The sequence below is a fragment of the Cyclopterus lumpus genome, chromosome 19 (genome assembly GCF_009769545.1).
Source record: "Cyclopterus lumpus isolate fCycLum1 chromosome 19, fCycLum1.pri, whole genome shotgun sequence".
Classification (NCBI taxonomy): domain Eukaryota; kingdom Metazoa; phylum Chordata; class Actinopteri; order Perciformes; family Cyclopteridae; genus Cyclopterus; species Cyclopterus lumpus.
The window spans coordinates 1,947,082-1,974,697 of record NC_046984.1 but is presented as its reverse complement, the minus strand read 5'-3'; the positions used below and the strand labels follow the sequence as shown (position 1 = coordinate 1,974,697).

Sequence of the window (27,616 nt, the reverse complement as noted above, 5' to 3'; positions counted from 1 at the left end):
GGAGGCGGGGCTGCAACTAATCATTCTTCTTTTTATTATTGATTGATTTACCGATTTATGGTTAATTTAGTAAGCATGTCAGCATGTAGTTGCCAGGTTGCCAAATGGCCACAGTTTGAGAAATGTGCAACTAATTCTTGGCATCAGTGGAAACTTACTTTTTAACATATCGAAAATAAGGACAACAAGCGGGAAATAAAAACAATTTATATATGTGTGACATTGTTTATGTTATAGCCAGAAGCAGACAACGCTGCACATCTGGAGAGTTTCTCTGTAACCAGAATCTGGTAACCAACATAAAAAGTTGAGCCCTGCAGAGTCCACGGCCTTTACATGTTTTATTTTATCGGACCAACCATCCAAAACCCAAAAGATATCGAGTTCCCTGTCAGAGAAGACTGACGAAAACAAGATCATATTCTCATTTGAGAAGCTAGAATCAGTTGATTTGTTGCTCCAATTTTCACTTTGGGGATGATTCTGACATTCTTTAGTCAGTATTTTAAGTCTCGATACATTTAAATATAATGTAGACATATAGCGTTTCTCCAAGTTATTGCTGGCAGATGGAGAATTGTTTCTCTCTCTCTCTCACACACACACACACACACGGACGGACCAACGCTTACCCAGCACCCCACTGGCAGAACTGTCCAGCGTCCCTCCGTGCCCCATCTTCAGGCTCTGCTTCTTCCTCTTTCGTGGGTTTGGGTTCTTCACGCCGGCTTCTGAAAGGAGTGACACCACCACATTTCACTGTTAGCTTCACCAGAGATGACATGACACCTATTTCCTGATTCCGACCTGTCGAATTACCCTTGAGTAACACTTCTTTCAGTGTGTTTAACACGTCTGCAGATGTCGGCCCTTGTTTTTTATATATTGCAAACAATCCATTTAACGACTGTAGTTTCGATAGAGAACTAGTTATCGGAGCCGCCGTGTTGTGTATGCTCCCCGCCATGCTTGTTTAATTCTTCTTCGGCCACTTTCAATGTCCCTTCTTCTTCTTCTTCTGCTACTTGTTCTGCGTCTGGGCGAACCGTTTCGCCGTCTGCTGGTTCAATATGTAATAACTATTTCCTATTTGAGTTCCAATCCAAAATAGCACATTGATAATGTTATATGACATGATAATAAATAATCATATATAAACCGTTGATTTTTCGACTGGTTGAGGTCGATTAAGTACTGTTTTATTTCGAGGGGTTGATGTCTGAAAATGGCTCACGTTTTCGGAACTACGCTGACCATGATGCTTTGCGCCGACATGCACTTCCTGGTTACTTTGTCGCTGGGCTTCCTTTGCCTGTCAGCTGGGCTGTCTACAACAACAATAACTGCCAGCAAGATACTCAAGTCGCTGAGGTTTGAGGTATTTTTTGTCTGAAAATATCATTGTTTTTATTTCAGTTAAAGTCCCGTAATTTCGACGTCAGTTAGCCATTTGATAGTCTTGCACGAGACTTTAACTCGCGTGAAGATTCTGTAACGATAACGTGAGGCGAGACTCTCATTCAAAATGTGGCAAATCACAATTTAGTTATCTTATCGCCAAGATGCATACCATGAACATATTAGCCATACACATTTCTAATGTAATACAAGCCGTTTTTGGATTCGGCTCATACGATGCAACCAAACAGCGTTTATTTCATTGCTAAGTAGCTAACATAACTAAGCTAAGCTAAAGTTCCAGTGTCTCATTATATGCTCTTGTTTTTAGTTTCAATGTTGCCGACTTGAAGAAGTGATTCTAGTGATGTCGGGTAGATTTACATGTGTATGTTACGGCGTCCTCACGCAGTACTGTATGTCATAGTGGAGACCTTGGAAGATCAGCTCCATTCAGTTGCAGCAGCAAGTTTAGATTTGTGTAATTTGCCAGATATTTTAATTGATGCCAACTGATGCTCGTGTATAGTGATTGGTTATCTCTAAATTATAACCCTAACCCATCACCGTGACTGGGATACAGTCAATGCAGTCTTCACATGATCAAGCATTGCATTGTATTCCTAATCTGAAACGGTCCTGTTGGGAGTGAACTCAGTAATGAGGAAGCACTGTCTCCGCCACACACAAGCCTTTCATGCAATGTGACCTCCTAAAGGGAGCTGGGTACTGCCCTTTGACCCTGGTCCTTCTGCAGTGCTCTTGCATCTACTTCCACGTATTTACTGATGGAAGGAGCTGCTCGTAGGTCTCTGTGCGTGGTGGAAACACAAGTCTAGCACAGAGAACCCCCGTTTAAGTGCAGTTTTATTGTACTTGATGCAGGACAGACGGAACCATTCGAATGGTATCATCAGTCTCCTGAACAAATTATTTGCAGTTCTATAACCACAATTATATTAAACGCTGAGTTAATAATAGGGCTACAACTACCAATTAATTTCTTATTATTAAATTAACTGTTGATTTGACAAAGTCAATTCTTTGGCCTGGTTGAGGTCATTAAATGTCTTGTTACGTACAACCAACAGTCCAAAGCACAAAGATATATAGTTTACAACTACATCAATAAAAACAAAAGCCCCAGATCCTCAGAATTCTAAAGCTGCAAGAGAATGTTTGGCATTCTTTTGCATGACTGAAAATATTAATAAATATAATCAGAATAGCACATTTTTGGATAAATCCTCCAACCATTTTCATCTGCATATTGACTCTTTTGTTTTCCAGTCAACAGGACAAGTCACAGAGGAAAGAAAGACAACGCTGTGCTTCTCTGATGAGAAGGCGAGACTGGTGACTCAGGATGGAGGGCTTCAGGCGGACGTACCTGCGTCTGTGTAAGGAGGGCGGGGTGGAGCCTCAGGAGAGCGTTGTGGCTCAGCTCCAGGAGAGCAGGGCTGCTCCGGGCTCCAGACTGGACCTGAGCGGACAGAGCCTGTCTGCGGATACCTGCTCTGTGCTGGCCAGGGCCTTCCAAAAGGATACCGTCTTCACAGAGGTGTTGCTCAGTGACTGCATGCTCAGCGAGGAAGGTGTGCAGTAAGCCTTGAGATCGAAACAGCCTCCATATAACCTATTGTATTGTATTGTATTGTATTGTATTGTATTGTATTGTATTGTATTGCATTGTATTGTAAGTTGATCAGTAGGTCTCAATTAGCATGCAAATATATGCTTGATGCATCTTTAGATGTTCCATATGCATATGGTGCAGTAGAATCCCCATTTAATTGATTGATAAGTCATAGTCCATTGGCTCCTACTGAAGACGTAAATCTTTAAACTTAAATTATTGGTATAACGTTTTTTTTAAAGCCTCAGTTATATTTCTGTAGTTTTAACAAACACTACTCAAACGGGAGGCAATAATCCTTTTGTTGGGGACTATTTTCTGCCGCGGATTTATCCACACTTGCTGCCCCACTGTAGGTGCGTGTTGGATTGAGTCAAAATCAAAATCAACTCCAGTGCGTTCATGGTAATGAAGGAACATGTCACCCAGTGCAACAGTGTGGCTCATTGATGTGTTTGCAATAGTTTTGGGAGAATGGAGCTCTGTGATAATCCCTGTTGGTTTGACTCTGATGATGTTGTGTAAAGCGGCGTTTGCTTTGACGCTTGTGTGTGACTCTCAGGTGCCAAAGTACTGCTGAGTGGACTGTTTGGCAACACTACCGTGAAAGTCCTGGATCTCAAGGTAACACCCGCAAAGCTAGACCGTCCATCGTCTCAGACCCTGATGGGTTTCATTTCATGAGAATAGGTGGTTGATGCAAAAATATTTTTTCCAGGGAAATAATCTGCGATCGACAGGGGCCGAGGTGTTGGGAAAGCTGTTGTCACGAAACAAGACTCTGCGTAGGTGAGACAACGCTCTTCATTTAGGGCGCCCATAATGTGTTCACAATGTCAGCTGAAGGCTGCTGTATGGGGTTATTTCACTGTGCAATGGAATTTCATAAAATATCAAATAATAGGATTTCGTATAAAATATTCCTAATTCAAGGTCCACTTAGGAGCTGTTTGCGGTGCCTTCGTTCACGTCTTGCATTCTTCATCAGCTGATGTAGTTTGCTCAGTTGTCATCACATGACCTCAGTATGGAACATCTCCAAAGCCGGAGGAGAAAGCTTAAGAGAAGGCTAACAAGGGGACGTTGAGTAAGGGTGGCTTCGTTAAACTACGTCCAAGGTCAAGAAAGACCGTTCAGAACGTGACAAATATGTGTTTTCAATGTTACTATTGAAATATTAAAATGTATATTAGTAACGTTATAAAAAAACTGATTTACTAATATATTTTTTGGAAGATATTTGATAAGATGTTTTAAAAATAATGATAATAATAATAATAATTATTATTATTATTACTACCATTAATAGTATATATTATAAAAAGACATGGTGTCTTTTCATAATATATACTATCCATCCATTATTAATTATGCTTAAGAACTCAAGAATGTCAGTTCTGCTTGTTCATGTCGTATCACCAATCCTAATTTGAGCTGCCATTATTGCTACATAACCATGTCTGGCCATTGTCCAAGTAATACATGCTGTTAATGTCCTTTAATCAAAGTGGACCACTACTACATATGATCAAAAACCTCTTCCTAGAAAGGCTTTTGGAACACACAGAGCACATACTGCTTTCAACGTGCACACGCCGTTTGCAGGCTGGTGCTGGAGTGGAACGCTTTGGGGGTGTGGGACGAAGCCTTCTCGCTCTTCTGTGAGGGTTTGGCCTCCAATGGCACGCTGACACAGCTGGACCTGCGCAACAATCAGATCAACCACCACGGAGCAGCCGAGCTCGCTCTGGCACTCAAACGCAACACGGCTGTTCAAGCGCTGGGTGAGACACATGACCCCTTCACTGGGTACGGATCTATTGAACATGAAGTGACACGAAGTTCCTGCTTGAAGTTATTGTCTTTTTGTTTGTCAGAACATCTTTTCAGCTGAGGTCCTGTGCTGGGAGATCACTTCTGTTTTACTGTCAATTAATACTAGCTCATACATATGATAGTAGCGGGCATAATCTATGATTGTATCTCCATGTGATCAAACAGGTAATTAGTTTCCTCTAGTTAAGATCTTGCAGATGTTCTTTTATTTAAAAAAGTATCACAAAGCTCACGGTTTGGTTCGTATTATGGCTTTGAGTCACGGATCAGATGGATCCTGTATTCTGGTCTATATGTGCTGACTGACCTCGCCGACTGTGTTTACAGATCTCAGGTGGAACAACATCGGTCTGTTGGGTGGCAGGACTCTGCTGGAGGCTCTGCAGAAGAACAACAGCATAATGCAGCTGGAGATGGCAGGGAACAACATACCCAGTGACACACTCAAAGCTCTTGGTAAGTGTGTGTGTGTGTGTGTGTCTAAGTACATGGTTACGGTTACTGTATGTGTTTTCTGCTCTGCATTAGAACTAATACCTCAATACGTACCATCTGTGATTGTTAATGTAACACTATGTTTTAAATTTGAAAGTGTTTACACTACCCTGATGTGGGCTGACTTAAATGCGGTACAGATGTTACTCAGTGATAATCTGTTATCTGCTCTTTTGTTTCTTCCACCCTTTCAGAGCAGACCACAGGGCACAACTCAGACAGACAGTCCACCCTGAGAGACAGCCGCAGCAGGACCCAGGTCCTCAGCAAGGAGATTCAGACACTGAAGGAGGAGAAGGGTCGGCAGGTAACCCTCACACTGAGGAATGACACGGTTCTGAGGCCGAACATGAACACTGGGAGGCTGTTTGAGGGCTTTATATGAATCACAGTAAGACCCCTTATCCCCGTGAGAATCCAATAGATACAGAGGTTTTTAGGCCTCCTCTTTTGTCCAGATGAAAATATCTATATCAATATCAAAATGTGTTCAGACAGTCACGGTCCTCACAGGAAGCATTCATCTGACTTTGACGACCACCATGTGGATGACATTTCAGATTTTTAAGTGAAATATCTCGACAATAAAGGGCAGGGATTGCCATAAATTTGGTACAGATGTTCGTGGTCCCAAGAAGATGAATCCAAAGTTCTTTGAGGATCCTGGATGTTTTCAGTTCTCAAATATCCTTCACACATTCATGGTCACCGGATGATAAACCCTACTGACTTTGATGACCCCATGACCTTTTCTCTATCAAACACCTGCAAAACGAGTGACATTTCCATCAGCCTCAGCTGTACTCGCTGTGGTTGTGGTAATTATCTACCGACTGACTAAATAATGTTAGCATGCTAAGATGGTGAACATGCTAAACATCAGCGTGTTGTAAGCATGTTGCTGGTAGCAAAGTCAAATTGGTTCAATGAGAATGGCAGAAACTGATGCCAAGTGCAGTCACCAGGCTCCAATGAGCTGCATTTGAATCCTACGGGTGTTTGGGACCTCTTTGATGCACACACTATTTTGGTTGGAATATGACTTTGAATTAGAAGTGTTATTGTTGTAGCTGTAGTGTGGGACTTTTCCATATACATTGAATGTACGTTGGTTACATTCAAACCATTGTTGAACAAGCTCACACGATGCTGATTAGGCCCAACAGCACCAGGGAACGCTTTGCATTTCCCGGACCTCTCAGAGTCTTTCTGTGCACATTAAACATTCTCTGAACAGTCTTTTTTTAATAAAATTTGATTTCTGCCATAAATGGAGTTGCCTTACTCGTTCTCCGACCACTCAAAGCGCTGTACACGTCATTTATGCGAGGTGCCACGTGCCCATCGGGACCTGAAAACTAATTCACTTTCACACGTATTCATGCACCTTCGGGAGCAATCTGGGGTTCAGTGTGCGGCTCGAGGACACTTCAACATGCCGACCAGCTCCTCTGGTCGGCATGTTGACCCCTAAACATCAGCGAGTAACTAAGGCTAACCAAACTCTTCTCCTGAGAAGAGTCGCCACTCCGTTGGTCCCTATTGAGGTACAACACGCTTTACCTCCAAGACACAGCCGCCGTCCCTTCCAGATGGTCCCATGGACGAAACTTCCACACTCTTTAAGTGTGACCGATTTAGGATAAAGTGTGTGATGGAAGCTGTGGTTGTTCCTCCTCTTTTAGTTCCTCAGCCTGATGGAAACCATAGACAGACAAAGAGAGGAGATGGGACGCTCCACAGGGTGAGTGGAGGTGTGACTGTGTTCAGCCATTGGCCTTTGTTAATGCACATAACAATCTCTTTGCATCTACCTTAAATATTCACATTTTGTCGCCATGACCTCGTTGCCTCTTTCACATCTGATCAGGTCCACCTCCAGTCAGATAGGCCAACTCCAGGAAGCTCTGAATGAGAGGAAGTCAGCTGTCAACTCGCTCACTGCCAAGTAAGCATTTCATTTTCCTTTGTTTAATATTCCCAGTATGAAGAACAGCACAGTCTGTTGTGTGTAATAGACGTTGTTTCATTTAGTTCCATAGATGTTCAGTGAAGTTTATGGTTGTATGAAGGCCTCCAGTAAGAACTACAGTACGTACCGCTCCAGTGAGTCAGCCCTTCTGAAGCCAAGTATTTAATCAGGCAGCTATTATTAGTGACTGGAGGTTCTCGGCTAAACAGATGACGGCTCGTTCACCTCCACACATTATGATGTAATGAGCTCCTTCTGCTGTGGAAAAGGTCCGTACAGTATAAATACCCCACAAAACAATTAGCGATGACTAGATGATGAGTTATTGAGGCCTGTCATTCTTAATAATACTTACGGATCCAACATTTTTTAATGGCCTCGATGTACGTTATGGATTGGAGTTCCATTCATACATTGTCATATTCATGTAATGTGTTTATGTAACTCTGTAACGCTGTTCATCTGTACACGTGACATCTATTGCTTCTGTCCATCCGGGGAGAGGGATCCTCCTCTGTTGCTCTCCTGAAGGTTTCTTCCCTTTTTTCCCTGTGAAAGGTTATTTCTGGGGAGTTTTTCCTGATCCGATGTGAGGTCAAAGGTCAGGGATGTCGTATGTGTACAGATTGTAAAGCCCTCTGAGGCAAATTTGTAATTTGTGATATTGGGCTATACAAAATAAACTGAATTGAATTGAATTGTTAGCTAATACAAAAAAAAGGAGACAATCAGACTCAAGTTTACTCCGAAGGATCAGAGCCAATCCAAAATGCCGTTGACCGAGCAGACCCGATACAATAACGTTCATATAAATGACTTCATCGGAGTGCAACACATACTGTAAGAATCCTCATTTATAGATAAATGTCTTGAACAACTTTTCATGCGATAAAGCACATTTTTTGAAATACAGATTTAAACTATCTACTATCAGCACAAAAGCCTAACGGCAATCTGATTCCATTTCAATGTCATGTTCAAGAAAAATGTCACGTTTCCGATGCAGGTTATGAATGAATAATGACCCCCTAGTTGGTGAGGTTCTAGTCCAGTGAAGATAAAATAATGCGGCAAAAATGTCGGGCCTACTGCAGAAGTCCATGTTATCTTCTCCTCTCCAAATCATCAATGTGCTGCTCACACAATGTGATGTTGTGCAAGACTACAGATGACAGAGGCTGCGCTCGCGCTCTCCGAGCAGAAGAACCACAACATGGGAGAACTGCTGACACGAGTGAAGGCGGAGAAAGAAGAACAGAGGGAACGACAGAGCAGGGAGAGGAGGAAAGAGCAAGAGGTACGGCCAGGTGGGAGGAGAGGCAACGCTGCACCCTGTTCCTCAAGTGGGACTTGTACAGGAAACCAGATTTAAACACATTTTTCATATGCGGTCTGCATGAGCCGTTTGCTCATGAGAGCTTTCACATGTGCTACTACATTTAGTGAGGAGAATATGTGTGTGACTCAAAGTCACATGGTCACCAAGAGGAGACAGGCTCAATCTACATAGAGACATATAGGGACACGCCGGCTCATGATAATGGGTTTCTCAAAATGGCCAATGTTCCCTTTACATCATAACTCCAGCTGTTTATTACATATTTCTACTTCATGGTTTCCTCAATATCTTCTGATGTTACAGCACAGGGAATAATCTGTCATATAATGTAGCACGTGATGTGACTTACATGTCTGGTCTGTTTGGGAAACACAGGAAGATGTACTCATGAGATTCTAAGACTGCTATATATTTGTGTTGGTACCTTTTTGATATTTATGAAAACATATTTAATTGATTTGAATTCTTATAAGTAAATAATAAGCAAAATTAGAGATGGCAATTTACCAACAACCCGGAATCCTCCTCTCTTCTTCTGTACAACTTGAACCTCTATCATGGACTCGATTTATCATCAAGCCAGATGCCAAGACATTTGTAATCTGTATCCTCTCAATGGTGAAACCAGTCAGAGTGAAGAAAAGTCCTTCTGACAACGCACAGGTTGAGAGGAGAAGAACTCTCTACAAGCAAAGTTCACAGATTTCGTCACAGGTTCGCATCGCGTCATCTGACCGCTGATTGGCACTGAACTGTCTAGGAGGAGAAGAATTCCATGTCCTCAGCCCTTCTCATAGGACTGAGCCGTCCAACGGTCCAAGGCCCCTCCCTCATGTAAAAATACTGAGAACATGCGTGAGTGTTGTTGTTTGAGACGCGTATCTATACTTCAGGAGCAGACATCAGAATATTTTCCAATGGACTTTTCGCAGACACATATTTCAGCTGCTACGTGTTGTTATTCTGAACTCGAGTAACCTGACAAGAACATTCAATATTTAAGATTTATATTAACAACACCAGCAGCTCGATATCTGATAAACAATGACTTTAGCTTTCCAGCCTAAACTTAAAGACCTAAAGACTGCACCTGATTGGTTCTTTGGCACAAACAGTACATTGGTCTATTTCTCTATCCCACTCCTATCTGAGTATCTCCACCCACAGCCTGAGAACTACATTTATAAGGGTGCGCCCTGTTTTTCCCATTCAGAACAGACTGGGCTTTGTCTGATAGGGGGGACTTAAAGAGACAGACACTAAAACAGTGTTTCAAACAGTGGGCGATTACAGTTCTATTCACACAGGCAGGCTGTTGTTGGGAAAAGCATGTCCAAATGTTCTAGTAAAAACATATAAAAATAACATTTCAATATGTTTTTTTCCCCACAATTTCATTAATTTGATATCTGTAATTCATTTAATGTGTTAGTTATTCAATTCACAAATGGACTTGACATCCAGGATGTGTGTCCATCCTGTAGGACGGTGCACTCAGAGAAGGTAAACTCCTCAGAGAGATCCAAAACCTGACAGAAACCAACGCCCAACTCATGAATAAAGTAAGTCTTGCACTAATAATTGTTGATACCAATGCTGAGGAACACACACACAAACAAACAAACACACACACACACGTTGCTTGGTGAGCACTGTTCGATGTGAGCCTCACTGCTGTATGTGTTTAAGGTGGAGGAGATGGAGCGCAGGTGTAAGTCTCAACAGCAGCAGATCTTTGAGCTGAAGCAGGAGCTGACCAACAGCACGGCAGAGCTCAAGCTCCAACTAGCGCAGGCAGAAGGTAACACACACACACACACACACACTCACAGAACACACAAAGAGAATGTCTTTTTCTCCATGAAACCCAGCGGACGTCCTGCATGTCACCCTCTAACAGAACGTCTGGATATAGAGAAGCGAAGGTCCAAGCAAGCTCTGCAAGACACGGACAATCTCCGCCAGAAGGAGGTGCTCTCATGACCTTTTATACATATTCTCTATATATTCATGTTTATTGTTTATTTCTGTTTTTGTAGGAATTACGAACACAGGCAAGATAACGTGCTAAAAGTTTCGGTTTCTTTCCAGGTGGAGCATTTGAATCGACATCTAGAAGAGAGCGAGAGGGCTCTGCAGGAACGCATCTTCAAACTGGAGGGCCAGCGGATACAACTGGAAGAGGTCAGAGTCGAGAGTCTCCATGTTTAAAAGACATAAACACCCAATAGCTGAGCCAAACGCCATGTTTTTGTTTTTTTACATAGTGAAAGAATACAGTGGAATCTTTATTATCATTATTACTTTTATGACACTGAACTATGAAAGAATTCTGTATCAGAGGCACCCACGCGGAGATACCAGTACACTGAGATGCCTAAGCGTATTCAAGCTTTGCATAATTTGCTAGAAGCAGATGAAGTTCACTGGCAAGGACTGAGGGGAGGCTGTGTCTATTAAAGGGGGATGTTATTAATTTCCCTAACTGTATCTTTTCAGGCAGCGCAATTATTAAAATCCACACGGTGGCACCTTTCCAAGCTGGAAATGTCCCACCTGTCAGTCCAAGTTGTGGTGGAATGTAGAACATAGGAACACCTCGGTGCCGAAGGGTTTAGTTGTAAAAACGGACTACGCTGCAGTTGGGGGGTCACGGTAAAATGAGCATCCTCACACTGCTGTGATCCAACAGCATGGCCCTGTACGTCCGCATGCAGCGCAGCGGGAGGAGCTGTGCTCCAGTCTACCTGTGCTCCTAACGCCATGCCATCTGTTCACTGTCCGTCTGTTGCAGGAGCTGAGTAAAGCTAAAGCGGCGTGTGTGACGGAGAGGGCCCAGGCAGAGGAGGAGCTGGGAAGGGTGCGAGCTCAAGTGCGTCTGGAGGAGGTGGGTTTCACAAATCGGCGCTGCAGTTGTGAAGGCTTTTTATGAAGCCTCACTAGTGCCACGAGTCGAATCCAGAACCAAATCCCTGATTGAACCTTTACCCCTTAACATCAGCGAGTAACTAAGGCTAACCAAACTCTTCTCCAGAGAAGAGTCGCCACTCCGTTGGTCCCTATTGAGGTACAAGGACACACAGCCACGTGTGTCTCATCTCATTTTCATTTTATTTGCGTTTTTTCGTGACTTAGTGGTAATTACCCTCAGGTGATCAGATCTCGCAGTGGGGATTGTAATCAGTCTCGTTTGTAACGTATAACAAGAGTCTTTAGTTTGAGTCCCAGTTCTTTACTGAATGATAAGGCTGTGGTTTTTATTACGTTTTTCACACAACAGTCACATACAACAATTTCAAGTTAATGGAGCCGTCTCAGTGTTGCATATAAAAAGTCTTCTGATAGCAGAAGTTTCTTCCTGAATCTAAAGCTGGGGGCTCTGTCAGATTTCTGATTTGTCTCATCTTCTTTTAAATCCAGTTTTACTAAAGAAAGGGGGATTTTCAATCTCCTCTCAGGGAGCTTTAGTCAAAACAAATCTGACTCCTCTTATAGTGTCTATACTGGTTATATTTAAGCAAGTATACTTTTAGACTTTCATATTTTTCTGCGATCACTCAACACGTTAAAATGAGAAGCCCGCGGCCTGTATGTTTTCCATTGCTCTTTGCTGATTAAAAAAAAAGAGTGAGTAGAGATAAAAGGTTGACCTGAGATTGCCGTTGAAGCGTAAAGCGTCAGTCGGTAACTTTTAATACAAATAACTTTCTGGTACACAAGACCGATAATCTGTGAAAACAATCAGGTTGCTTTGCCCGCGATTCCATCGCGGGCAAAGAAAAAATAACCAATCAGAGCCGAAATGAGAACGTTTGAGACGCCATGTTGAAAACCGAGGAGCCAAAACCAAGCACAGCCCACTGGTACGGAGCAAACATACTCATTTTACAGCTACACTCAAGTATTGTTCTGAAAGAATCACGATTCATATTTGATTAGCCCTCATGGCAACTGCAAGGTTTTTCCTGGCCATAGCAACTTGGGAAGCTGCAGTTAGAAAAGGTTGCGCTGTCATCCTCTCAGACCGCAGCCTCAGCAACACAGCTGCTGGCATCATTACATTGAAAACAATGGCTGTGATCACCTTCACGACTAGAACTGCTTATGATCCCTGAGCTTTAGAACAAACAGTACTTTTTTGACCCCTTGCCTCAAACAAAAAAGTTTATTTTACAAAATCCCTTTTTTCATTTGACAATAGATTATTGTTCAAATACATTTTTATTATTTGTATTACACGTTACATATAGATGAATTTTGTCCAAATTAAACCTTTGCATGGTACCAAAACAGTATTGAGGTTTGAGACCCAGTCCTTGTTTTGACTAGACCACCTTTTATTTCCTCTGAGCAGCAGGAGCATGTGTCGTCCTTGGAGGAGAAGCTTCGCTCCGTGCGGTCCCTCCAGCAGGAGGTCCAGCTCCACTGCTCCCAGCAGAAGCAGAGCATCTCTGAGCTGCAGGCCAAGAACAGCCAGCAGAGCATGGAGTTAAACGGGCTGCGGCGCAGGACGGAGGAGCTCCAGCAGGTCAGCACCCATCAGACGGCCGTTACACCGGAAGCCTCTTTAGGTTCACTGTGTGGAGGCCTCAGTATATTCCACACGGGACTCCTTCACACCAAAGACTTGCGTTATGAACGAGTGCTGTTGTATTAGGAATGATGTGCAAATCACTGTCTGATGTGTGCATTAAGTCACATCGTCAGATATAAGTCTGCAGATGTATGTGTGTGTTTTATTTATATTAATATTTTTGTATATATACATATATGTATTTATGTATATATATATATATGTATGTATATATATATATGTGTGTGTGTGTGTGTGTATATATATATATATATATATATATATATATATATATATATATATATATATATATATATGTATATTTGTGTGTGTATATATATGTATGTGTGTGTGTGTGTATATATATATATATATATATATATATATATATATATATATATATATATATATATATATATATATATATATACAGTAAAGAGGGATTTAATGTACTTTGGATTTTGGGGTGAACTGTCACTTTAAGCTGACTGATCGTAGGTTTGAGGTTTCCCTCCTTTAGTTCTGATGTCCAGAGGCTTGTACTTTTATCAAAGAACCAGATCTCTCTGACACAGCTGTTCATCTTTTGTAATGATGAGTCATCCGAGGGAGTTCCATGTCCGTCTTAAGAGAGGGAACTGTCAGTCCCCTCAAGTTGTCTATGAGAAAATGAATGAGACTTTTATTTGCACACTGAAAAAAATGGCGATGTTGTTGCAGGAGCTGTCGGGGAAGGACCAGGAGAAGGTGGCTGAGTTAAGCCAGGTGAGGGTGGAGCTGCAGGAGCAGATTGGACATTTACAGGCCGAGAGAACAGCACAGGGGGGACTCAAGGAGAAGATCAGTGCTCTGGAGAGAGAGATTAAAGGTGCTCCACACTGTTTTCTCACCACTTCACTAAAGTCTTTTTAGGTTTTCCTTGTGCAAAACAAACACATTCCATCTTGGTTTAGGTCATTTACTCCAGTTCAAAAAAAATTCTTAAGAATTGTATTAAAACCAGTATTGTGACGTGCCCCAATACAAGAGGATACAGAATGTAATATTTTGTTTTGTAACCGGGTCCGACGCTATAGATTTGAAAGGCTTTTTGTTTGAAATATGAACTATTTTCTGAAGTCCTGTTTTTCGTACCATTCCCCCCTGTGGCCCGCTGTCCTGCAGCACTCAGCGGTAACCACAGAGAGGTGCTGCTCGACAAAGAGAGCGAGATGTCGTCCATGCTGGAGAAGCTGCGGCTGAAAGACGCCGAGATCCAGAGGATGAGGGAGGACGAAGCCCACCGAGCCAGCTACCTGCAGAGCGCCATCCTCACCTACGTGCAGGGCTCTCCTCTGGGACACTACAGCAGCCCCAAGAAATAACAGCTGCAGCCTCCAAGCCCTCACTCGCTCAGGACCGTCTAAAGAATACAAATACCAAGATAAAATTATGATTGTCTGGAGTGTGAGGGCACATACCGAACTCAATGTGCAGATCCAGTCAAGAAATGACGGGTTGAAAAATATATTACCTGTGATATACTGTACTTTGATGCTTTTTTAGATCTTTAGATACATTTTGTACGTTAATGCTCTTGCTGGGACGGACAGCCTTATGTATATTTTCACTCTGACATTACACTGACTAATGAACATTCAGCCTCTAGGAGCAGCTACCAGTCAAAGAGACTTTTTTTGCTGGTTGTTTGTTTTTGAACAAAACGTTTGCCTGGTGGATGAGATTATTAACCGTTTCAAAACAACATGTTTTTTTTAATCTCTTCTATTGGTCACACGTCCATTTATAGTTACACCGTAATAACATGATGGTCCAAATCCTGTATTTCCAGATTCTCCTCTCTTAAATGACGGAGCAACACAGTACTCTAAACAACAAGAACAAAAGGGGTAAAAACCCAATCAGGGAACTTAGCTCTACCATTCTCACAATGTCTACAAGTGCAAGATATATGATTTGAGACTAAACTGCTGTTGAAAGGATATTGCATGTGCCTCAACCACAGCTCTGTCTTAACTCTTTACATCAGCATTGCCAAAGGCTTCCCTCTCTCGTGTCTTTAGCTCTTTTTGCTGGCTGATTCACAAAATGTTGTCTTCTGTTTTTATGAATAATTTTATGAAGAAACTCCTACTTAAACTCTGGATGCACTGTTTTATACATTGATATTGTATCGGATACCTGATGGATATTTTGTGTATTTACAGGTGTGTTTTTAACATTTTGCTGATTTTTATTACATGCGTTTTCTTTTTAATATATCATTAAATGTGCTTATTTCTAAAATAAATATTGTGATTTTTTTGTGTGTGAATGATTTGGCAGTTGATCTGGGTTAGTCTATTATTCTACTTAACAGGAAAATGAACAATATTCAGTGTGTTGGTGTGGTGGGGATGTATGAGGTCACTGGGTCTTGAAATTACAGCCAAAGAGCCTTCACTGTCAAGATGGTTCCCATAATGTGGAGCCTATGAAAGTCACTGTGGAGGAAACCTCACCATCGTTCTAACTGGTCTGGTTGTGCACCTATCTAAAATGAGACCATCGATTAGCAGCCCCATGACTTCCATGAGGTCATTGTTGTACGTGCAGGTTTCTAAATCCTGACTGCAAAGACTACACCTGTTCCAGATGTGAACAATTGCACTGCCTCACAGACAGGCATGGCAACAAATTAAAAACATTAAGAGGAAAATAATAACGATACAAGTTTAATAAAATTAAACAGAAGAAATAGACAAATGCAGTTTTAGTACAGTTAGTGCAGCGATAAATGGCCCTTTATTTAGGACATACCAGTGCAGCAGTGAAAATGAATCGAAGGCACAGGGGAATGAAACTATGATTAACGTGGCTTAAATTAAAGACCTACAGGACCTTGTGAGTTTATATTCTTCAAATATAGGCTTCAATCAAAAATTAAGATTAAGAAATATCAATTCAAAAATGTGTGTAAACATGATGAGACACTGAATCTTATTATGAGATGGCACACACATCTTGATTCATTATTGTGTCTCAAATTCATAACCTACCAATGCATATTTAGGCACGTTTTTGTGATTCTTACATTGTTTAGGTACAGAATGTATGTATTATAATCATTATTAGCAGCATGATATATATCATACTAATATTATATACCCATCAGCCATTCAGTGCTAGGAATTGTTCAATGGGTGGTGGTAGTCGTAACGTCACGTTAGTAATACCTAGTACTATTGTAGGTTAGTCGTAGTAGGATTTTAGGCTAGTGGTAGTAGTAGTATTGTAGGTTAGTAGTAGTAATATTGTAGGCTAGTCGTAGTAGTATTGTAGAATTGTAACGTTAGTAGTGGTGGTGGTAGTAATGTCACGTTAGCTAGCTAGCTAGTAGTAGTAGGCCTAGTAGTATTATAGACTAGTCGTTGTAGTATTGTAGGCTACTAGTAGTAGTAGTAGTGTAGGCTAGTAGTAGTAGTAACGCTAGTAGTACTAGTATAATTGTAGACGAGTCGTAGTAGTTAGTATTGTAGAATTGTAACGTTAGTAGTGGTGGTGGTAATGTCACGTTAGCTAGCTAACTAGTAGTAGGCCTAACGTTAGTAGTATTGTAGACTAGTCGCAGTAACGTTAGTTTTGCAGGCTAGTAGGAGTAGTAACGCTAGTAGTAGTAGAATTGTAGACGAGTCGTAGTGTGCTCATTTAAAAACTTTCGGCGCAGACGGAAGTAGAAAACGTGAATCCTCTCTTCTTCTGTTAGGATTCCGCCATTCTGTGCTCTGTCCCTTTAAAAGCACTCGGTGGTTTCCGGAGTTAGTCGGCAGTGCTCGTCATCAACCTCTTTCACTGCGGCTCCATCGCCGAGCGGACTGGCCCGCTGCTCTCATCCGAGAACTCAGTGCACACTGCCGGATCTATTAAACCACCAACACCGGCTCCCTGAAAGCCTCCAGCTCCTGTCAAAATGCAGGCTATCAAATGTGTGGTGGTGGGAGACGGGTAAGAACACGCTTACACGAACACACCGCCGTAACATTGTCTCGTGTGTGATTCGGCGACGCGTCCACCGATGGATGGGTGATGGGAGGATGCTATGTAGGTAAAAGGGGCTGGGGCTCACCGATCCGTCGGTCGCCCCGGTCTTCTGTGGTCGGCTCCATAATGGTCGATGGAGACCCGCAGTTAAATCTGCATCCTGAGTGCTTTCGGTTCGATCCCATCTTGGCCTCCGGTCCATTGTGTCGCTGGGAGCAGATGCGGGAACACCTACACGCCTCGTAGGCCACTGGAGGCAGGCTGAAGTGCTGATGCACGCTAAGGAATTTGTGGCCCTGTCAGTGGCAAACAGGCCCCGATGCTTTAACACAGCACACAGCGTGCCTTTCTTTCTGCACCCAGATCACATTTGGCTTCACGTGGACCGACGTTAGGAGTGGGCTCTTCGTCCTTTCTCTTTTCAAACCTTCATACCAATGGCGAGAGATTACGCCGTGAGAAATTAGCCATTAATGTCCTTTTTTTTGGTGGAGAAATTAAGGATAGGCCCGAGTCATATTTTTTTAGGATTAAAGTCGGAATACTGTTACTAAATAGTATTGACTTTGAAATACGTGTTTCCGGATTGTCACTTTTCTCAGACATGGTTCTGACGTTAATCACAGATGATCTGTGCAGAAAGAGGTTGTTGTTTGAATTCTAAGACGTCACACTTCACTTAAAGCAGCATCTCCCCCGATTCAAGCTCAGTTCACCATCACCAGGGAGTACCATTATGGTGCTGCCTGGAGCCTTGAAAAACAACCCTGATGATGTCATCAACTTGGGCTTGGAAACTAAGAATTTACATCAAAAAGCCTGCTTTACAAACTAGTAGTGGAATGGGTGTTAACCAGGGGGGAGGGGCTTAAAGGTGTTTTTACTCTGCATTATTTTCACAAATGTGTTTTTTGTAGTCACTTTTTATCTATGTGTGGAGCGTGCCCACTCTGTGTTTGGTGAAGGTGTGTTCAGAAGGTACACGGTGCAAATTTGACCACTAGACTGGTGCAGTTTATTTGTATTAGGCACAATATGGCCAATATAGGCATCTTTTTTTTAACAGACTACATTTGTAGGGATATTTGGAGGTAATAAAATGAATGATGGCTGGATTCCATTTAGCTACTTCAGTTTAAAGCTCCTGCTATTTCTCCTGCTGGCTCACTGTCACACAGTCGTAGTTATTATTATTATTATTATTATTATTTGTAGCACCTGTGTTTTTTCAAGTGTCTGCTGTTAAAAAGGCCTGTGCACAGTACATAGACTAGGAAGGGGACGTAGTCTCCATGGAGTTACCCATGGGTCTGTTGATCCTTGTTTTGAAGCCTTGAGTTTGGCATTTTGTCAGTCGCCATCTTGTTTTTTGTCTGTCAACCATCTTGGCTTTTTGGCAACCAGAAGTGACACAAATGCTGAATACGACATTATTAGGCATGCAAAATGTTATAATTAACTTTCATGAACGGAAAACACACTGAAAGAGTTAAAAACAAAAACACGTGGCCCCACCATAAAGCATACTCCGCTTCATGGTCTATTTGACTCTAAATGGACCATCAGTTACTAAATGAACATCATGCTGTATTGAAGAATACTTGAAACTAAAGATTGAGACTATAAACTCATATTTACAATGTTTACTGAGGGAATAAATCAAGAGAGAAGTAGAGTCATTTTCTATAGACTTCTATACAACCAGAGGAGTCGCCCCCTGGTGGTCAGTAGAGAGAATGCAGGTGTAATGCACTTCAGCAGCGGCTTCACTTTTCATACCCAGAGCTTGCTGCCTAGTACATAATCAACAGCACAGACATTGGCTGCAGCTTTTGACACTTCTTTGTTTCAATTTGCAGAACACACATTTGCGTCCACGTCTTTCTTTAAATACATTTCATGAGCAGTAGCGTTGTGAAGGGGAGGTTGTGGAAGTCACTCTCATCACTTCTATGATAGACACTGTTAGAACACACTAAACGTCATTGAATCATCAATACAAAAGATAAACAACTGTGTCAGAGAATATCTGGTTCTTTGATGAAGTCAAAGATACAAGCATGTGGACATAAAAATGAAAGTGGAGAAGTTAACCACGACTATCAAGCTGCTTTTCAGTAAGAAACGTCTAATCATAGAGCTTCAAATATATTTTTTGTTCCCTGTCAATGACAGGCAGATTACGCTTTTTAGAAAATTCACTGATGTATTCTGCATCTAATGGGGGAAGTGTTTTGTTCCCAAATTGTCTTACAGCTCTGATTTGCACCTTCTCCATAGCAACAGCAAGCAGGGTTTGTGGCAATTGTAGTCTGTACAACCAACCCCTGTGGGAAACGGATGGACAAAATAATATTTTTGAATCTAAAATCTAACGCTGAAATAATTCAAACTGACGGCCACGACATAAACCATGTCTTTGTAAGGCATCGTGTAAGGCATTGTTACGTTACCGGATTCAAACAGTGTTTCTTGGCTGGTAGTCAGGAGGGGAGACTGAGATAGAGGGCAGAAGGAGGGAGAATTGAATTGAAGTCCTTAACCCAGGAGATGAGATTGACGAACGAAACATACAACTATCACCAACGGAGCCTTTTATTTCAGCAATGATCCAAATCCTGATGCAGAAATATGTCACACCCGCAGCACTCTATAGATACACAATATCCAGTTGCATTGTGGAACGTGTAGGATCCGGTGTTTTTGGAGCTTGACCCAACATTAGGACTGAAGGTCGAGATATCTTGGTTTCTGCTGCAGCCGCGTTGTCGACTCTCTGAAAGTGGAACGCAGAGCCGCCCTTATTTCCTAATTCTCCATCCCCCTCTGTCCTGCTCTCCATCCCAAACCAGAGAAACTCACTGACCTCAAATCAGTCTTGCGGCGCCCGCACACATATTGGCACTTGTGTGCCACCACCATTTGCTTTGTCTGCGGATACAAAAATCGCTAATTACCTTGTACATGAGCACACGACCGATACCCATTTCATGCCACCGGCCGATCTGTGTGGCACCCTGTGCCTTGTGTTCAGTACAGTAGAGGTGGGGAGGGGGCGTTATGTGCACTGTTCATGAGCAGGAGAGGCAGGTTGTGTGTGTGTGTGTGTGTGTGTGTGTGTGTGTGTGTGTGGGGGGGGGGGGGGGTATTATAGGGGGCTACTGTGTCCCTCAGGCGACATAAATGTAGGCCAGTGTGTGTGTGTGGCACAATGACAGAGTGGAGTAGCAGCCTACTCTGACTCTTTCGCACACACACAGTCACGCAGAATGTGTGGAACTGTCCTCCCACTGTACATTTACACTCACGTGTCCTCTGTTGTCCCTCCTCTTTCCTCAGGGCGGTGGGTAAGACCTGTCTGCTGATTAGCTACACCACCAATGCCTTCCCCGGTGAATACATCCCCACTGTGTGAGTAAACCGCGCACCGCGCCCGCTGGATGTGAGGCCGTCGTGTGGACAAGAGTCCGGAGATACGATACGTGTGTCGTGATGCAGGGGTTACCTTTCGATAGATGGCAATGAAAAACAAAATAAATCTATCTTTAGGAAAACTGTCAATATGCTACATCACAGCACAAATGTTTTCATGTAAACTGTCAAGTAAAAGTAAATATGGTGTTTTTAGGAATCAATATGGTATCGCAAAATATCGCGACGCTCGCGTGTATTGATATTTCATCCCACCCCTACGTAACATCATCGAGGGTGAAGTGCTATGACGATACATACCGTGAGACAATATAAGTGTGTCATCCGTGAGTGAGAGTACTGCAAAATATATGACGAGGACTCATTCATGGCAATATGTATGCATCGACACTTTGGTTGGTCGAAAACAGACCTTCCCGGTATTTGACCTACAAACATTAAGCTGCACATTTCATTCTTTACTCCAGAAAAAAACATGTTTTGGCTCAAGGTTGACGTTCTAGCTATTTCCAGAAACGTCCACAGTGGGCTATCTCCCAGTCTTCAGCTAAGTTGTCACACAAATGGCTCAGTTGTCGTCAATGACCTGAATATGGAACACGGCATAACACTTTACCATGCGACTAAAGTTCAATACACAGGTCACATGGCGACGTCTGCTGATGAAGACCACGAGCGCACCTACTGAGCGCTCTGGAGAAACATAGTGGACAGTTTGCCAATGACTTTTCCAATGACTGTGCTACAGCACAACACACATGTATGTATGTATATATATATATATATATATATATATATATATATATATATATATATATATATATATATGTGTGTTGATGTTGCACTGGATGACTGCACACTAAGATGTATTGTTTTGCATGACAGCTTTGAGGGACCAGTTTGACATTTTGGTAAATGCATTTCTTGACCCTCCACTTCTATTCTGCTTGAAATCAAACAAGCGAGCTAATGGAACAAAACCCAGATGTTCTGGTTCTCTCTCTCGCCTGCATTTCACTAAGTCTAGTATCTGCCTTCCTGCAGCTTTGACAACTACTCCGCCAATGTGATGGTGGATGGGAAACCAGTGAATCTGGGCCTTTGGGATACAGCAGGACAGGAGGACTACGATAGGCTCAGACCACTGTCTTACCCACAGACGGTATCCAAACTCCTTCCTCCCAGCCACACACACACACACACACACACACACACACACACACACACACACACACACACACACACACACACACGTATACACACACTCATCTCTATCTGAAGCCACTAAAGTGATAGGTAGAGAACATTTTCGCGGCTTAAAGCTGCTGCTGCTCTGCTTTCTGTGGGTTCAACCATAGCCTTGTTACAACTTTAAGGCACAATGAGTTGGATTGTCCTGAAAAAGAAAAAACATTAATGTATCGACTCAAACAAAAGTAATATCATCACTTTCTTATCTTCCTCTCGACAAGAGCGCGGAGACAATCTCTCTGGTTTCGTTGCTTAAACAGGAAACAACAGATGGTTAACTGTTACTGCTGCTCAAAGTTTGAAAAAATAACCAGCGGGTGACAAAATCCTAATTGCCTTTATTGAGAGTTATACATCAATAAATACTAATACACGTACTTGCTTATGTATGTCCTGTATAGATGAATGAGTAAAATGCAATCTGGTGGATATATAGTAGTTATATTATGCACGTTAACAGTCACCACAATTCAAACAATCTAATGTTAAAGGAACGTGGAAATATGTAGTTTATCTAGATACAATATACCTGAAATTACAGATAGTATTCTTCCACCGTCTGGTCGGGTTGCATAATCAGATGTATTCTAAATGACATGAATACTACTTACTCTGAAGCACAAATATTCTTCCTTGTATAGAAATGAAATAAAGTCATACGTAGAATTAAAGTGATGTGTTATACAAAATAATAATGAGAACAATCTTCCATATAATTAACAGCCAGAAAAGTGCAGAATTATGACATGAAGATGTCTAGTATTAGTATGAGATGACTCTTTGAGAACTACAGAGAAATAAAGTGTGTTTTTACTTTAAAAATAAATAAATAGTAGACTGTAACTGTCAATTCAGAATGAAAAGGGATCGGATTTTACACAAACACACACACACACACACACGCACGCACACACACAGACACACACAGATCTCTTAATCAACTAGCCGTCTCTCTGGTTCTCTCCCAGGATGTGTTCTTGATATGCTTCTCCCTGGTCAGTCCGGCCTCCTTTGAGAACGTCCGAGCTAAGGTCAGTACGCTGACCCCCCCACCCCCCAATGCCGAGTCTGACCACAAGGAGGCACATCTATGGCTCCACCTGGTTTATCATACTGCACCCCGGCTCCTTCAGACCTCGGCTTAGAACAGTCTGAACTTGACCTGACCCCCTACCCCCCTCCAGGGGGTGTAGTACAGAGACCTATTGTAAGGCGAGGTCTGAACGAGTCCAACCACTCTGCAGAGGGAGCGTGGCGGCCGGCCGTGGTTTGGTCTGCTGAGCATCATGGGACGCTCTCATATCAAACCACACTTTCCCTAAAGGTCCAACCTCCCTTTGTAGATTCTCTCACCACGGGATGTGATTGGAGGCTGCCTTGCCTGACCATGTGTTGTGTTCATACAACTATGCTTCCATTCAGACCGATCTATTAATATAAAATAAATCAAAACAGCTCCGAGCTCCACAACTCTCAGTCGGCGTTTTAAATGTCGCAGTGGAAAAGGCGCTCGTCGCTCTGCTTCTGTTTGCTAACCGTTCTCTTTCTTCTCTCTCACTCACTTTTTCCTTTGTTTATGCAAATGTACACGTGTGTTTTTGCGTGCGGGGCCCCAGTGGTACCCCGAGGTGAGACACCACTGCCCCAACACGCCCATCATCCTCGTGGGCACCAAGCTGGATCTGCGAGATGACAAGGACACCATTGAGAGGCTGCGAGACAAGAAGCTTTCCCCCATCACCTACCCACAGGGCCTGGCCATGGCGAGAGAGATTGGTGAGGCTGCGTGTGGCGCGGGCACGGCCAGATACACGTTGTATGAAGAGTCAGTCATTAGATACCTTTTGTTTTTGCAGCAAATTATCAAATAACAACTACACATGTGCTGCATTTTCAACATCAAGGCCGTTTCGGTTGATATTTGGTTATGACGAATGAGCTGAAGAGCATCATTATCAAAGACTCAAAGAAATAGGTTTCCAAAATGTCCCGGAGTCAGGATGGGGTTAGCCTAGCTTAGCATAAAGACTACAAGCACGACCTGAAACAGCGAGCCTGATTCTGTCCTGGGACTATACTTTACTAAATGAACATCATGCTGTATTGAAGAAGACTTGAAACTCAAGATTGAGACTATAAACTCATGTTTACTGAGGGAATAAATCAAGAGAGATGTAGAGTCATTTCTATAGACTTCTATACAACCAGAGGAGTCGCCCCCTGATGGTCAGTTGAGAGAATGCAGCTTTAACACATGAAGCATAGACTTCTATACAACCAGAGGAGTAGCCCCCTGGTGGTCAGTTGAGAGAATGCAGGATTCACTTTTCAGACCTGCAAGTTGTTGCTTGCACGTAACTCAACAAGATACAACCTGGTAGGTGGGCGTTAGAGGTGCTGGTAGGAGGATTTTAGAATGAATGTTGAAGTATTCCTCACAGAGAGTACGTCAAGGGGAACTTTAAACTGCTACGAGGAACTCTCACTTTGTGGTGATTTTGGGGGTTCCTGTGGACATAAGTGGTAGTGTTTACAAGCACCAGAGTCCCTTTAGAAAACCGCCGCTGACGAGCGTTAAGAATAACTATATAGAAATAGAGTCTTCTGTCTGATGGTCTCGTTGACTTCTAGGTCCGATAAAGGCATCCGTCTCTTCCTGAGCACATTCAGCATCCTCTGCACATCGGGCCTATCGCTCTGAAGTTACCGTTGGTCACAACGATGTCGGAGAGGTTTAGGGGTCGGAGGTTTCAGACGATGTTTCAGGATCCAACAAACACTTTGACGCATACTGACGCCCTAAAGTTGTTTCCCCACCGGGCCCTCTTCCTTCCTTTAGGGGCCGTGAAGTACCTGGAGTGCTCCGCGCTGACCCAGCGAGGCCTGAAGACGGTATTCGACGAGGCCATCCGAGCCGTGCTCTGCCCTCCGCCTGTGAAGAAGAGGGGGAAGAGGTGCACCATGTTCTGAGGAGGAAACCCCGCCCCCCCTACACTACACTACATCACCATGTACAACAACCACTACTTCTCTGAGAGGATGAGAGAGAAAACTAGCAAGAGTGAGTGTGCACTGCTGAGATTGCTTTCTTTATATTGATGTTTTTTCAAAGCGACATTGGTATATTTAATCCAATTTTTTTACCATAACTGAATAGGCTCATAGTTTCTCTGTGAAAGACATTGACTGTCCACCTACTTTGTACTCATAGAACCACATCAAGTTGCCATGAGGGCTGACAAAGGTCTCCATTTACTGCATTCTGCGACATCTCTTCTTTTTCAGCCATGCTTGCTTGAATTAATGCACTGTTGACGAGATGGAAAGGGAACTATGAATACGCCTTCAGGTCTGAAGTTACCCTCAGCTGCTGATCTAAGATCAGCATGCAATGCGTACTGCTGGCATGCACACACAAATCTGTTGGAAAAAATGATACTACTGCCTGCGTTCACTAAACTTCACGACTAGAGCATAAGTCAAAGGGAAATTCAGATTTTTTTTTTTTTACAACCAATTTTTTGTAGTCTTGGCCCCTCATTCCAACCAGTGATGACGTAAATGTTGAGATTTCAGGAACCTAATGATTCCAGAAACACAAGAAAGTGCTTTAACGAAACTGCAGCTGCTGTTCTTCATCCTGACGCGTTCTCCTTCAATGGCCCCAGGTCTACAGCTAGTTTAAAGGGGAACCGTTGGATCTTTCAACCCGGCCCCTATTGTCCCATGTTTTTGTGTGTAAGTGACTAATGAGGACAAGAATTTAGCCACCGAGCTGCGAGGGCAACTCCTCACCGTCAACAGGCAGTCACTAGAAGTCATTTGTGTCTCTTTTGAAGCTCCGATTGTTTTTAGAAGTGTCCTTCCAACATTATGGAAAGAACCCTCCGGAGAGGGAAGAGAGGAGGAGGTGAGCGATGATTATTATTATTTCTGTCCAATGCAATATTATTTGTGATGTAGGGAGAGCATTTAGCTAAAGGGGAGGTGGCTTGTTGCCTGGAGTATGTGAGGGTTGGAGAGTGGTGTGTCCCAGGAAGAGTTTGTTGTGATGGAAGACAGAAAGCGTAGTGTAAGATTTATTATTGATTTATTACACAGTACACAGACGCTGTGACCCTGTGTTCAGATCTCACAACGAGACTTGAGCGAGACTTGGTGAGGAAGTGAAAGGTAAAAAATAAGTTATATTTCTCCTGCGGGGTTCTTTCCATTATGTTGTCAGACACACGCTGAGCCCGTCGGGTAAAAGAACAACAAGCACTTTTACTGGACATTCATTGACCGTGAGGAGTTGATCGAGCAATTACACCTGCAGCGCTCTCCCTCAATACCGGAGCAAATAGGGTTCAATAGTCACAAATACATGGGAGAATAGGGTCCAGGATGAACAAATAAATAAATAATAAAAAGCGCCAGTGAACCCTTGAGATCATTTTGTCAAATAAAAAAAACATTTCGCTGTCTCACCCGATCTGTGCTCTCCTTTACGATGGACAGAGACCACGGTGGCGTTCTTACTGTGGACAAACATCTGATCTTAGTCCAGTGTCTTTGGGTAACTTCATCTAACTGTGAACACGTGACAGACAAGCATGCCAAACATGGGGGCCGTACACCCTTGCTGCCTGAGTTCTGCCTCTGAGGCTGGAGGAGCTTGCATGGGTCTTAAAATATTCTGTCTTAATTTATCCCATTATTCTTGATCTTGTCTGTGTGTGTGTGTGTGCGTGTGTGCGTGTGTGCGAGCGTGCGTGCGTATGTGTCTCTGCGCACGAGCGTGTGGACGAGCATGTGTCGTATCAGTGAGGCAGCTTTGTTTCACGGTTTGGGGGCAGTGCATAAAAGACAGTATTGTTTTGAGCCAAGTTTTTTAGTGTCCAGTCTTTTGGTACTATTTCATATTGTATTGTAGTAAACACGAGACTTTTCAACAATCTGTGGACATAAAGAAAGAAAGGGAGAAAAAAAATGAAGGATATTAATGACATCTAGTGATGTATGGAATAATCCTTAGAAAAGGAAAGCGTTATGAATATCTACATGTACCTGAATATTTAGCTCTTAAAACTAAAACAATTGAAACTAAAGGGATTATAGTTGCTTGTGTTGAAGTTAGAAGTGTTGCTAACAGTGTACAATAATAAAGGGGCCGATCCTTGTGGAGCTTGAAATGCATCTCTGTGTGGTCACAGGCCGGCAGTGTGTCTGTCTCCCTCTCGTGGCGAGACGCAGCACTGCGGTCCATCCGTCACGCTGTCTTTGGTTGGCATAGCAAACTGTGTGGTTGAATCATGTCGTGTGGTCCCGCCCACTGAGGTGTTGAACTGTAGAGGAGAAAAGACACTCTAATCTACTATTGCATGGAAGTTCTCTGGTTATTTGACCCACTGTAATTCTTAGGAGAGGTTGTATAATGAAATGCATTGGCCATGTACGTATGTAATGTAAGATGACTTGTATACTTGTTCCAACTGTTTGTCTTATTTTTTATTACTTCACGTCTGTGTGGTGAAATATTTCAATTTTTTGTATACTAAATACAAATGTATATGTAAGGCATTCTGCGTTCTGTCATGATTTGTTGGTTTTTGTTTCTTGTTTACGACCAATGATAACATGAATACAAACACAATGAATGAGAAAATGATAAGTCAATGCCAA

General features: G+C 42.7%; 2 protein-coding genes across 3 annotated transcripts; both read left to right on the top strand.

The window, feature by feature from the left end:
• Window positions 1–1,261: 1,261 nt before the first annotated feature.
• lrrc45 (leucine rich repeat containing 45) lies at window positions 1,262–15,539 on the top strand. 2 transcript variants are annotated; one of them, XM_034558537.1, is made up of 18 exons: window positions 1,262–1,378; window positions 2,689–2,993; window positions 3,597–3,658; window positions 3,753–3,823; window positions 4,640–4,818; window positions 5,198–5,326; window positions 5,560–5,672; window positions 7,051–7,109; window positions 7,236–7,313; window positions 8,499–8,634; window positions 10,161–10,238; window positions 10,366–10,477; window positions 10,577–10,647; window positions 10,768–10,860; window positions 11,471–11,563; window positions 13,031–13,204; window positions 13,970–14,117; window positions 14,414–15,539. In XM_034558537.1, the coding sequence occupies exons 2-18, from the start codon at window positions 2,765–2,767 to the stop codon at window positions 14,611–14,613; spliced, it is 2,025 nt and encodes a 674-aa protein (XP_034414428.1). In that variant the 5' UTR covers window positions 1,262–1,378; window positions 2,689–2,764; the 3' UTR covers window positions 14,614–15,539. The 2 variants fall into 2 exon arrangements, with proteins under 2 accessions (XP_034414428.1, XP_034414429.1); XM_034558538.1 differs by having other exon boundaries at window positions 1,286–1,371.
• An 862-nt stretch (window positions 15,540–16,401) lies between these two features.
• rac3b (Rac family small GTPase 3b) lies at window positions 16,402–27,514 on the top strand. The gene is made up of 7 exons (XM_034557912.1): window positions 16,402–16,453; window positions 16,995–17,233; window positions 20,609–20,680; window positions 21,746–21,863; window positions 22,921–22,983; window positions 23,569–23,728; window positions 24,792–27,514. The coding sequence occupies exons 2-7, from the start codon at window positions 17,199–17,201 to the stop codon at window positions 24,920–24,922; spliced, it is 579 nt and encodes a 192-aa protein (XP_034413803.1). The 5' UTR covers window positions 16,402–16,453; window positions 16,995–17,198; the 3' UTR covers window positions 24,923–27,514.
• The last annotated feature ends 102 nt before the right edge of the window (window positions 27,515–27,616 follow it).